This window comes from Aythya marila (genome assembly GCF_965140915.1).
Source record: "Aythya marila genome assembly, chromosome: 25".
NCBI classification, from domain to species: domain Eukaryota; kingdom Metazoa; phylum Chordata; class Aves; order Anseriformes; family Anatidae; genus Aythya; species Aythya marila.
The window spans coordinates 4,984,014-4,996,888 of record NC_139066.1 but is presented as its reverse complement, the minus strand read 5'-3'; the positions used below and the strand labels follow the sequence as shown (position 1 = coordinate 4,996,888).

At 44.9% G+C, this 12,875-nt stretch overlaps 1 protein-coding gene across 1 annotated transcript; it reads left to right on the top strand.

The window, feature by feature from the left end:
* The first annotated feature begins 58 nt into the window (after positions 1-58).
* On the top strand, positions 59-12,521 carry KAT7 (lysine acetyltransferase 7). The gene is made up of 15 exons (XM_082778854.1): positions 59-251; positions 1,540-1,687; positions 2,875-3,051; positions 3,242-3,481; positions 4,042-4,124; positions 4,276-4,365; positions 5,070-5,168; positions 5,348-5,458; positions 6,251-6,442; positions 6,762-6,851; positions 7,563-7,703; positions 8,570-8,663; positions 8,846-8,992; positions 9,885-9,991; positions 10,641-12,521. Exons 1-15 carry the CDS (start codon positions 237-239, stop codon positions 10,740-10,742), a joined length of 1,836 nt encoding a protein of 611 aa, XP_082634980.1. The 5' UTR covers positions 59-236; the 3' UTR covers positions 10,743-12,521.
* Positions 12,522-12,875: the final 354 nt, after the last annotated feature.

The following is a 12,875-nucleotide window of genomic DNA, read 5'->3' as shown; positions in this document are numbered from 1 at the left end:
TCGGGGTCACGTGACGGGGGGGTGTGGACCGTGTCCCGGCGGAAGCGTGAGGGACCGAGCAGGGAACAGGGGCTGGCGGCGGGAGCGGGCTGGCGCCGCCGGAGCAGCCGTGCCGGAGGACGGGAGACGCGGCTGTCACCACGGAGCCCGCCGGCGCTAACACGGCGGCGAACGCCGCTTCACGGCCTGGGGGCGCCGGGGACCAAGCAACCTCGCTGCCCCCGCCCCCGCCGAGGATGCCGCGCAGGAAGGTGAGCGCGGCCGGGGGACCGGGGAGGCGACCGGCGGCCAGCGACCGGCCCGGGCTGCGGCAACCCCCAGCTCCCTGCCCCCCTTCAGCTGCTTCTCACGGGCACAAAACCGGGGAGAAAATAGCGGCCTTCACCCCCCAGCGCCCGCCCCCCTCGCTCCCTGAATGGCTGCCGCAGGGGCCCGCCGGGCGCTGATTGGTCGCTGTAGCCGTCACTCATCGCCCCCAACGGTTACCGATTCCCTCCCCCCCGCCTGTAGCGCGGTCCGCCTCCTGGCTTTTCCCATTGGGCAGGCGGTTGGAGAGCTGGCCGCCTATTGGTTGGGCTGTCTTGCCGGGCTAGCCGCTGGTTGGTCTTCACGGCTGCCCATCTACGCCCCCAACGGTCACCTCCCCGCGCGTGCCTTGTTCCTCCCTTCCCCCATCCCACTCCGCCCCCCCGGCTGGATGTTTGTGGCAGCGAGCCTCGAACCGATTGGCTGCTGGCCCGCGTCAATCATACCCCTCCGCCCCGCCTTTTCCCTCTCTGAATCCCCATTGGCCAGCTCTCCCCTCGGCTCCCTCCCGCGCGCGTTCTGATTGGCTGAGGCCGGCGAGGCTCGGCTGGGCGCAAAACAAAGCGGCGCGGGGGCCGCGCTCGCGCCGCGGCTGGGCTGAGGGGAGGCTGCGGCCCGCCCGGGGCCCTGAGGCGAGGCGGGCGCCGCCGTGTGCCCGGCGATGCCTTCCCCGACCCCTCCTGCTGTCCCCGGGGAGCCCAGCGCTGTTTATTCCAGCACCTGCTGCCGTTGGGCTTCGTCCTCGGTTGCTTTGGGCAGCAGCTGCTGTGGGAGCGCTGTTGGCTTGGCAGCGTGAGGCAACAACGCGTCCTGTCCGCCCTTCAAATTCCATTTACTTTTTGCTTTAAATAAAGTCGTGTGCTGTTTTGGGGGTTTTCACTTCATCCGTTTTCAGCAACCTGTTATTGCGTCAGGCGTTGCCTGTCAGTGTGTGTTACACAAAAATATTGCCTCTGGAGGAAAACACTTGGCGTATATTAGTTTAAATACCTCATAAAATCACAAAATCATTAAGGTTGGAGAAGGCCCCCACCATCACCTCGTCCAACCATCCCTTACCACCAATGTCACCCCCTAACCATGTCCCCAAGCGCCACGTCCAACACCCCCGGGCTCGGTGACTTCACCTATTCAGCATCGAGCTGCGTCTTATTTCTGTGTGTCCTCGTAGCATAAATACAGCGTAGAGATTTCAGTGCCTTTGTGCTAACGGCTGGCTCTGTGGTGTTGTAGAGGAACGCAGGCAGTAGCTCAGACGGGACGGAAGACTCGGATTTCTCCACCGACCCGGAGCACACAGACAGCTCGGAAAGCGATGGCACGTCGCGGCGCTCTGCCCGCGTAACCCGCTCCTCGGCCAGGCTCAGCCAAAGCTCTCAAGGTGAATGATTCGTTGCCTTAAACACAGGAGTGGCGGGAGGCTTGGTGTGTGCCACCTTCGTGAGCTTTGTAGCTTAAACGCTTGGATTTTGTACCTGATGTAGCGCTCCCACTGGTGGGAGAAATCAAATCCTATCCTCTTCAAAAAGTCAAGCTGTCTGCTTAAAGGAGGTGGGAATCAAGCCCCTTCATTCTGCTGCCAGCTCTGCCTAATTTGGCTGAGAACTGTAATTACTTTCCAGCTAATTAGTCAAATTGTTACCATAGAAAAGCTCGATGGATTTGTGCTTAAGGTTAAGTGTTAGTTTTGTTTTGTTTTGTGGGGGGGGTTGTCTGTACAGCAAGGGAGATAGATGCATTCTCGTGACTTGCTGATGCTACTTTGCAATAAACTGTAATTAATGTATTGATCATTATTTTTTACGCTTCTACTGTGGCATCCAGAGTGTACGAGGAAGCATTGAATGTGTCCATCTCCTCAATTTTAGTTTTAGTGGAGCCATTTCCTGTCGGTTAATAAATAAGCTGCCATATGAAGGCATAAGGGGAGGAAATGACCTTAGATAAGTTTGTTCCGTTGCTTTGTGTATACACTTTGTCAAATAATCTGGTTTGTGACAGATTTTCTTGCAGGTAAGAAATAGATGTGCGCAGTCATCTGGTGGCTAGGCTTTAAAAACAAGAGGAAAGGTGTTTTAGCATATGGGATGTTTGTGATATTGCTAGGGTATGAAAGCAATATTTTAATTCCAAATATTCAGTTTTACAGGCTGAGCAGTATAGGTTTACAAAACCATAAATGGGGTCCCAAATATAGCTCCGCACCAAAAGCAGCTTTGATGTTCTCAAGGGTTGTTAAAATGCTGATAGTTCTTATCTAAGCTAACTGTTATTAGCTTTGCAAATGGGAGTCATTTTGTAATTACTAGCTAATTAAGTAATTGCATCCAGAGAAAGTGGATCTAATTCCAGATTCCTCAGTGTTTGTACAAGTGTCTGAGTTGTACGCTCAGAAGAACAGAGCCAACAGAGACCTATCTTTTTGCTAACACACAGTAGTAGGATACGAGTCTGTGTTGACACCCAGCTGTCAGATGTTAGTTTTACAGACCTCAGAGCACGTGTGAGGCAATTCACTGAATTACAGTGGTTATTGTAGATGTAATTATGGTATTTCCATGAAATTAGATTCCAGCCCGGTTCGTAATCCACCGTCATTTGGAGCAGAAGAGCCTGTCTATTCTACGAGGAGGGTAACTCGCAGCCAGCAGCAGCCCACTCCTGTGACTCCAAAGAAATACCCGCTCCGGCAGACTCGTTCATCTGGATCAGAAACTGAGCAAGTGGTTGACTTCTCTGACAGAGGTACGTAGGGTGCAGTGAGGTGTCGAGAGTTTGCAGAATGCTGTTGGAAAGAGTACGTGAATCCATTCTATGTGGGCACAGTGTAATATCCTGAGGGTAGAGGCTTTGAGACAGCTGTCCAGAGTTGCTTTACGTATTTTTTTGAAAGCTTTCTTTCAGACCAATTTGTAACATCTTGATCCTTATTCAGACACTAAAAATGCAGCGGATCACGATGAGTCTCCACCTCGTACCCCCACCGGGAATGCCCCTTCCTCAGAGTCTGATATTGATATCTCCAGTCCAAATGTATCCCATGATGAGAGCATTGCCAAGGACATGTCCATGAAGGATTCTGGAAGTGACCTGTCTCACCGCCCTAAGCGCCGCCGCTTCCATGAAAGCTACAATTTCAACATGAAATGTCCCACTCCTGGTTGTAACTCTTTAGGTAATTTCAGCTCCAGGATTAATTTGTTGATTTTTGCTTTCCTGCGGTGATATTCAAAGTCCCCCTCAGTTGAGTTATACGATTTTACAATATGCACTTAGTTAGGATCAGCAACATTACTGAGAAGTGGGTATAGAGAAGGGATGTGGAGCATATCAGCAGGTATATTCTTCCTGGAGGTGTTGTCTCAATGGGAATGTTTGGGAGATGATGGGATAAAGAGTAAGTCAGGAGTGTGAGCACAGGTGTGGGAGGAAAGAAAATGCAGAGTTTTGCAGGCAGGGTTCTGGTCTCTGACAAAAGCAGGTTTTCATAAACAAATGAATGCAGTCGTTTAATAGATCTGGGTGCTTGCATGAAATGCAGTTAGTATGAAAAGGATTTTCTTTCTTTGTTCTTAAAGCTTGTGCAATGAACCATGAAATGTTTTCCTCCTACCACACCGGTAATAAACTGAGTATCTCCCCGAGAAGCTTGTATGCATTATCTGGCCATCTGTGATACTTTTTAAACCTCTTTACAATCATGTGGTAAAAGCTTTTATTTCTGATTCTTTGCAGGCCACCTAACTGGAAAACACGAGCGACACTTCTCCATATCAGGATGCCCACTGTATCATAATCTCTCAGCAGATGAGTGCAAGGTAACCGAGTCTTCTGTTTTATCTTCCTTATGCTTTTATGGAACAAAATGTCAAGACTTGGAAATGGAGAAATGGAAACCAGAGAAATAGAAAAGATGGAAGCTTGGATAGTCGTTTGCTGCAGTATTGACAGATGAGTTTTGATTTCCAGGTGCGAGCACAGAGCCGAGATAAACAGATTGAGGAGAGGATGCTGGCCCATCGGCAGGATGACAACAACAGGCACGCCACCAGACACCAGGTAAGGCTGCTTAGTTCAAACTGGAAAAACCTCAGCTTGTGGTTTCCAGTGACAAAGACTTTAACTTGATCTCCCTTCTTCACTTGTCGGATAAGCTATTGTGCTGAGTCCTGACACTCCCATTTGCCATCTCCAATTTGTTTCAGCGAGGGAAATTTATTTTATCCCTTCAATGAGGGACTGGAACAGCTAGTGAGAGCCGAGAAATGGCATCGGCCAGTAATATTACAAAGGAGGCTGGAAATGTTCTCAGGATGATCTTTTCTGAGTGCTTTGATGTGTATGACAAGAGAATTTCTGCAGAACTGTAAACTACCATTTTCCTCTGACTAAATCAAAGAGGATATAACCAAAGGGAATTACGTTTCTCAGTTCACGAGACTTGAGCTTGAGTCAAAATGATTTCATGAGTCAGCTTTGAGCTTTCCACATGATTAAGCAGTGCATAAGGAATGCACCCTGTCTTGTGGGACTGAGGTGCGTTGGCAAATGCAGGCCACAGAAGGAAATAAAATTTACTGGTTTACATTCTTGTGTTGTACTTGAAGTGCTTTCTCATGTGTGCAGGTTTGGTTCAGAGACAACAAACGTGGTCAAATAGAAGCCAGGGCAGAGGTTCTTTAGGGTGAGAAGGTGCAGGAAAATGTTTGAAGTGGATGAAGCCTAAAGAAGCTTTCAACCTCTTTTGTTTTGTTTTATTTCAGGCACCAACCGAGAGACAGCTTCGGTACAAAGAGAAAGTAGCTGAGCTCAGGAAGAAGAGGAACTCAGGATTAAGCAAGGAGCAAAAAGAAAAATACATGGTAAAAGCAGCAGTTTTATTCTTTGATTCCTTCCTGCCTGGAATGAGACCACTAAGTGGGAGTTTGGCTATTGCAGTCATCCTGCAACTGGATGCAGGATCCTCAGCTGGAAAAGCTGCAAGATTCAACAGCTGAGTTGCAATATGGTGGCAAAAACTCTTACTGTTTTGTTGTTCCAGGAGCACAGACAAACCTATGGCAATACTAGGGAACCTCTACTTGAAAACCTGACTAGTGAATATGACCTTGAGCTTTTCCGAAGAGCACAAGCACGGGCATCTGAGGACCTGGTGAGAGTCCTAAATCATAATATGTCTCATAGCAAATGTATTTGTTCAGAAATTTGAATGTTTTCTGGGTTTTGTGGTACTTGTGCAGGTAGGTGCTTTTCTTACAAGAACTTCTGCAGCCCAGCCAAGTCAGCAAAGTTAGGCTAGGGCTAACACTGAAGTGAAGTCATTCAGAGGGTTTGCTGAAAGAACAGCTGGAGCTGAAAATCTTCAGACAAACGCTACAGTGCCTTGTAAGAGCAATAATTAGTAAGTCTTATTTAAGAGGTGTTTCTTTTCAGTGAGAGAGCAGATAGCTTCACCTGCTGAAACAATAGCTAAAAAGTGATTAAAAACAAAAGACAAAAGCCGTATTGGAGTTCAACTTACATTGTTTCTGTAGGTGCTTTTCAAAGCTACCTTCCATCTCCAGAAATGAACTAAGACATATTCTAATGCTTACTGGTAACAACTGCATTTGGGATATCTTAAGGCAGGGCATTAGGCTGTATCCCTCTCCCTGCAGATGATGGAAGAAGTATGAAGTGGCATGCAGGTTACATTGCTTTGGTAATAGAAAGAGTAGGATCCCAGTGTTAGCATGCTGCTAAGTTCTGAGAAAAGGTGTTTTCTGATGAAAGGAAGGTTCAGTAAGTACTGCCCATGGAGAGGGCTCAGACAGAGTTTGCTTAAATTTAGAAGACTTGAAGTGAAGGATCTCCCTGAGGGAAATAAACAGGGCCCCTTCCTCTCAACATCCTTTTAAATCTTTTTTTTTTTTTTGTAATAGCCATCCATTTATTTCATTCATAGGAAAAGTTGCGGCTCCAGGGCCAGATCACAGAAGGCAGCAATATGATTAAAACAATTGCTTTTGGCCGTTACGAACTGGACACGTGGTATCATTCTCCCTACCCAGAGGAGTACGCCCGCCTGGGCCGTCTCTACATGTGTGAATTCTGTCTCAAATACATGAAGAGCCAGACAATACTGCGCAGACACATGGTAAGGTTTGGGGTAGATGTGATTCCTGAGCTTTAAATCAGCTGTGAGCATTTTTAAACATCATTACTCTTGTTAGTTCAGTTCTTCACTTCAGGGGGTGAGAAGATTCTGTGTCGTTTTGAAGGAAAGGCTGCTTTTTCTAAATCCGGGCTTGATTTCTGTCCTATTTAGTGGATTACAGAACAGAAAAGGGACCTGGAATTATTTTTTTTAATCATAGCTAAAAAGTCTGTGTGTTTCCTGGTATATCCAGTAGCTGTTGTAACCTGTTCTGTCCTTAAAATAGTAGTGTCACCCTGATTTTGTTTGCTTGTCATAGGCAAAATGTGTTTGGAAACATCCACCGGGTGATGAAATCTACCGCAAAGGCTCCATTTCAGTTTTTGAAGTTGATGGGAAAAAGAACAAGGTAACTAATTGCAATAATAAGCCATTCTTGATTGTGGAGTCCATCTTTCAAATGTGCCGTGCTTTTCCTGTAGAGAAACAGGATGCAAATGGCCCTTTCTCTCTAATGGAACAAAGGCTGCTACAGTCGGATCTGTCCAGTTTTGCAATTCTGGCAGTCATTTTGTCTGCATGCTCTTTGTGGTTATTCCTCAGAGCTGTTTACTGGGGGTGGCCTCCTTAACCCTCAGTTGAAAGGCAGAACCTGCGCTGAACCAGTGGTTACAGACTCTAGGTAGAAGCCCTGCACTTGTGCCCTGTTTCTAGCTGGTTCCAGTCTTGAAGGTTTCAGAGGGGAAAAAAAAAGCTAACTTTTGCATTGCTGGAAGTTGGGAGGAGTCTTTTGTATTTACCGCAGATGACCTTGAAGGCTGGAATAAATACAACACAGTACAAGCAAGCAGAGATGCAACCTTTGCTCCCCTTCACTGAGGATGTGATGTTTTGAACATTCAGAGATTAATATCACAAACAAATTCCCACCCTCCAGAAGCTAGGCTTACCAAGTTTCATCATAAATGGAATTGTTTCCCAGCCCAGCTGCTCTATTAGACTGTTATTTCTCAGATGATTGAGAACTTTCTTCTCATTTCCCTTGTATGTCTGTTTTTCTCCACGCTCGGCATGTTCTGCCATAATAAACAGGTGTATCCTACTCTCCTTTTGCTTCTAGATCTACTGTCAAAACCTGTGTCTGCTGGCAAAACTTTTCTTGGACCATAAAACACTGTATTATGATGTTGAACCCTTCCTGTTCTATGTCATGACAGAAGCTGACAACACTGGCTGTCACCTGATAGGATATTTCTCCAAGGTTAGTTTGGAAAAAATCTTCATATGTACTTATTATCCTAGATCACTAGCATGAGGTTTAGGACACAGGTTATCGGTACTGCATCTCTTCTGCAAGTTTTTGAGGTCTCAGGATTTGTTGCTTCCAGGAGAAGATAAAGTTTCAAACCTGCTCCGTGTGAGTTGTTCCTGCTGTTCTCTGCAGGGACTGAAGGTGCTTTGCTGTAGCATCTTTTGGCATTACTAGTAAAAAAACAAATCAGCTCAGATAAACTATTGTCACCTGTAAGCATAGTGGTGTCTTAAATGTAGGCAAAAGTAATGTTTAAACAAAATCTAAAAAGATGTAGAGGAAAAATACATCTAAAAAAAGTATTAGTCACCGTGTTTTTTTTCTTACAAAGTACTTGGAGGAATAAAAATTCTTAGATGGAGAAGCTGAGAAGTTCAAGTACCTTAAACAGATCCCCCAAGAAAGTCACTGGCTAAGCTTAGAGTGTCCAAGGCAATTTTCTGGACTCTATTCTGTGCCCTGTTTGCTCAGTCACACTGCCTGCCTAAAAAAATAGGCAATCTCTTTGTTTAATCCCAAGTGTCAATAACTGAGAGCGTTACTGGCTCCTTCTCAGGTACAGCTCCGTGGCTGCCATCCCAAGCTTTAAAATTCTCCACCAAACACCCAATGGCTAATAAAGTAAGATGCTAAGCTAGGCTGGTAGCTGAAGGATAATCACGTTACTTGTTTTTAGGCAGGTTTTTCTACTATTGATCCTTTCTCCTGTATTGTATCAGTTGCACAGGCTTGTTCCATCTGTTGGGATTCTGATATACCCAATTGTAGGTGCAGATCTAGATCTGTTAACCTATTCTCTGTGTTCTTGGTTCTAGGAGAAGAATTCTTTTCTCAACTACAATGTTTCTTGTATCCTGACAATGCCTCAGTACATGAGGCAAGGTTACGGCAAAATGCTCATTGACTTCAGTAAGTATAAAGAGAAAAATTCTGGGAACATTCTGTCCAGTATGACAGCTTCACCAAAAATCTAATGTGTCTGGTGACTTTTGAGCAGTTGTCATTATACCCCATCTCTGCTTGTGCTGAGGAGGGTAACAGTCAGGATAAAGTAGTTTAGGAAGGACAAATAACTTTTCTTTCCTTTACAGGCTATTTGCTTTCTAAAGTAGAAGAAAAAGTTGGCTCTCCAGAACGTCCTCTATCTGATCTGGGTCTCATCAGCTACCGTAGTTACTGGAAGGAAGTTCTGCTTCGTTACCTGCATAATTTCCAAGGAAAAGAGATCTCTATAAAAGGTATGTTTTCAACCTGAACAAACTTGTTGTGGGTTGGTTCAGTAGCATACCAGTGCATCCTCATTTTCCTCAAATGTGAGGTAGGTCATGCATTGATAAAGGTGTTTGTGTAGCAGCACAGTGAGTGGAATGTTCCTGTATTTGGGGATGGCTCCTTTCCAGTCCTGCCACCGTTAACAATAAGCCAACTTGCAGAGTTTTGAAACTGTGTACTGGCTTCTTCTTTTAAAAAACATTTTTGGAAAAGGATCAGTAAAGAACGTCATACAGCTCCAGATTAGAATATTAATTTTAGAAAGAAAACTGGCTACCCAGTTGGCCACAAACCCAGTGGCTTTCAAACATTTTAGATGAAAGCTAAGATTATTTTAACTTCTTTTAATGGCATTTTTATATTCAAAACGGTCCCTAGGAATATGCTGTATTTCATAGCAATATCAAGGTTGTTCTGAAAAAGCTGCTATGCCTTCTTAGAGAGGGTTGCAGCATACTAACTTGGATCCTAAAAGCAGTATCACTAATTCATTACAACATTCTGTTTCAACTGATTATTCCCCACTGACTGATTATTCCTCAGTTTTGGGGTGAGCTGGGCTGTTTCTCTACAGCTCTGCGTGGCTTGTATCCAAAACTTGTGTTTCCTCAAGCTAGTTGTAATTAATCAGTCCTCTAGAGCAAAATGACCACAGACAATTGGTCAAGCAGATAACCAGGATGGTCAAAGGGTGCAAGTCAGGCAGCAGCAATAACACTGCATGTTAACGCTCCTTAGCAAGGCATTTTGTGTGTATCACCTCAAAGGGAATTGCCTAAGACTCGTTGTTGAAATCTATTATAGGGCATTGCAGTGGAATCTGTTTCTATTCTAACATACTCTGATACTGGTTTGCAGAAATCAGCCAGGAGACCGCTGTAAACCCCGTCGACATTGTTAGTACACTGCAGGCACTTCAGATGCTGAAGTACTGGAAGGGAAAACACCTGGTCCTAAAAAGACAGGTAAGATTTCTGATGGCTCCTTCTGCGCTCCTTTCTTTACATTTAGCTGTTGCATTCACATGAAGTGGAATCAGCGTTTTGTTTGTTTTGTGCTGGGTTTCCCAGCCTTTTGATTCTAGTGGGGGAGCACTGTAATTCTGAAATGCATGGGCATGGAGCATTATCCTTTAGTAGTGTAGAAACACGCTGCACCAACTGTACTTTTTTTTTTCTGTATGGAATAACATTACTCATTGTAAGCAGCTTTTAGGGGAGCAATGGATCAACATTCCCATCGTGCTCCTCATCATGCCAATCCTTTACTGGGCAAATGTATGAGACAGTACTGAGCTGAATTCATGGAATCCTGAATGTGTCACGTTTGCATCCTCATTAGAAATGAGACAAGTGGTTTATACATCCTGGAATATACAACAGTTTCTCTTATTCCCTTCTCTGAGACTTTGCTTTGTAGCTACCAGTAGCTTTATCAGTGTGGTTGGAAGTGCTTCTAGAAAGTTGTTATTTTTGTCATGCTCAGCAGTTAGTGAGTGTGCTACTTCCCCAAATCTTCAGATTTCTGGACTTTGATGTTTGGTGCTGTACCGTGGATAATTCTCCAGCATGGACTGTTTGTTTTTAACCTGCCCTTTCTTGCTCTCTTCCCTAGGATCTGATTGATGAATGGATAGCCAAAGAGGCAAAAAGATCCAACAGCAATAAGATAATGGATCCCAGCTGTTTGAAATGGACCCCTCCTAAGGGAACTTAACTGCCTGTCACTCCTGAAGCCAGTGAACCCCAGCAGTAGGAAATACCCTAGGGATCTCTGTTGTATCTGTTGCTGTTGTGATTGGCTGGTACAGTACCCTCCCGAAAGATCAGTTCCCCTTGGTACTGTTCTGGCCCAGATCTTTTGTGCACACCACAGACGCTAGTTCTGAGGAACTTTATGTTTCGGCCTCAATGAGGTTGCAAGGATTGGATCTGTATAGGACCCAAACAAAGCTCCTAGCAGCACTGGCCCAAGGAGTTCTGATATCTGGTACTGTACCTGTCCAGTCACTGGTCTTACCCTCGCGTTCTTATTCCAATGAGGTTGTGTTGTGTCCTGTAATCTGGTTGTTTCCTCCTTCAGGTTCCTTGCTTTGTACGTAACGGAGATAACTTCTGTGGCTTTTGAACAAGGTCTAATAGTGCTTGTTTGGGGGAAGTCTGGTTTTCTAACAAGCTGCAATTACACTGACTTCAGCATTTTAACTAGTCCTGCCTGAGGGACTGTTCCATTCCGTATATCAGATAGTTTTAGTAAGGTAACACGTCACCTCTTTCAGCAGTGTTTTCCATATGATATAGCAGGTCTTCACATAGTTAATATTGTGCAGTCAGAAGCTTACATATCTTGTAACTGAGTGGTGTGATTGTTAATGTTAACCCCAAAGGAGTCAAGGCTAAGTGTCTGAGAACATCACAGTCACCTGCTTCATGGAGTTGCTCTTGGTAGGGCCTCCTGGAGCTACCACAGTACCACATCTGTTGGAGAGACCTCTTTCATTACACGTTGCTGCTTTCCTGGTTTCTCTCTTAGAGTTGGTGGGTTCCTTTACACAGAAATAGCCCCTTTCAGTATATTTCACTGGAGATATTTTTTTTCCCAGAATGGTCTTCCTTGAGTCATAACTTCTCTTCCTACTGGAGAGGATTTTTTCCTCTAGACTGAAGAAATAAAATCTTAACTATAGATAGATATTTGATAGCCTTGTCCAAACAGCCACAGAAACTCTGAAACACAAATATTGTCAGTTGTTGGATTGCCTACAGTGTACGTTCTGTGCATCAGCGGCAGCTCCAGTAAGCTACGTGGATGGTTTGCTTCTCTGACAGTGCATCCTTGTTTGTCTGTGTAAAACAAAAAAGCTTTGACTTCCTCTGTCCCATCAGCACCACTGGAAGAAACTATTGTACAATGGCTTTCAAGTATAACCACTGTCCTTGTGCCACAAGTTTGCTATATGGCTCCAATGGGATTAAAAGTGGGGGGACACAGATGTGAAGCAGATGATGGCAGCATCACGTAGTGCCAATTTCCTTTGAACTTCCAGTGCTTTCTCACTGAATGGTGACTGAAGTGAAGCACTTGCAGTGTACCGGTAGGTAGGAGCCGTTTCCTGTTAACCACTGACCCATCCTTATGTGGAAAAGTTCTCTATTGCCCTTCTGATGGTTGTCTGCCTTTCTCTGCCTCCCTTTAAAAAAAGAAAAAAAAGAAAAAAAAAAGAAGAAAAAAAAGAAGAAAAAGGAAAAGGAGAAAAAAAAAAGATCATCAGTACATGATGTATACTTTGTGGGCATTACTGAATTTTGCTGTTTCATGCCCTTTGCTCTTGTATTGTAACTAACTCCAGATACTCATAAAACTATCCAACAAAGTAGATCTCTTGTGGAGTAGGGAAGAAGGCCATTCTCGCGCAGAAGCTAAACCCTGTTCCCATGATGTGGTAGAATGTGCTATTCTTGTATCTACTTCTCAATAAAGCATGTTCTCTGCTCATGTTTGTGCCTTTTCATTTTTATTTTGTCGGATATGCTCTCCTGCAGCTTCATTTAAGTGAAGCTGGTGCTTTCTGTTGCAAGGGACTAATTTTGAGCCTGTCTTTGCGCCTGGTGTGTTAAGGATTGGGACTGTAGCAACCTCTGAGTTGAATGGTTTTGAGGTTGCCTGTATTGTATGTTCACTCGAGAGCTGATTGTACCCAGGAGGCTACCATGAGGTTGGTGCCAGATGCTGGCAGCTTAAATATGTCATCCAAAACCAGGATAGCACATGGCAACCTGAAGTTCTTATAAGAAGGAAGGATTTGTCCTGAAAGTGATAGCCTTAGATTTTCAGCCTTTTCTTCTCCAC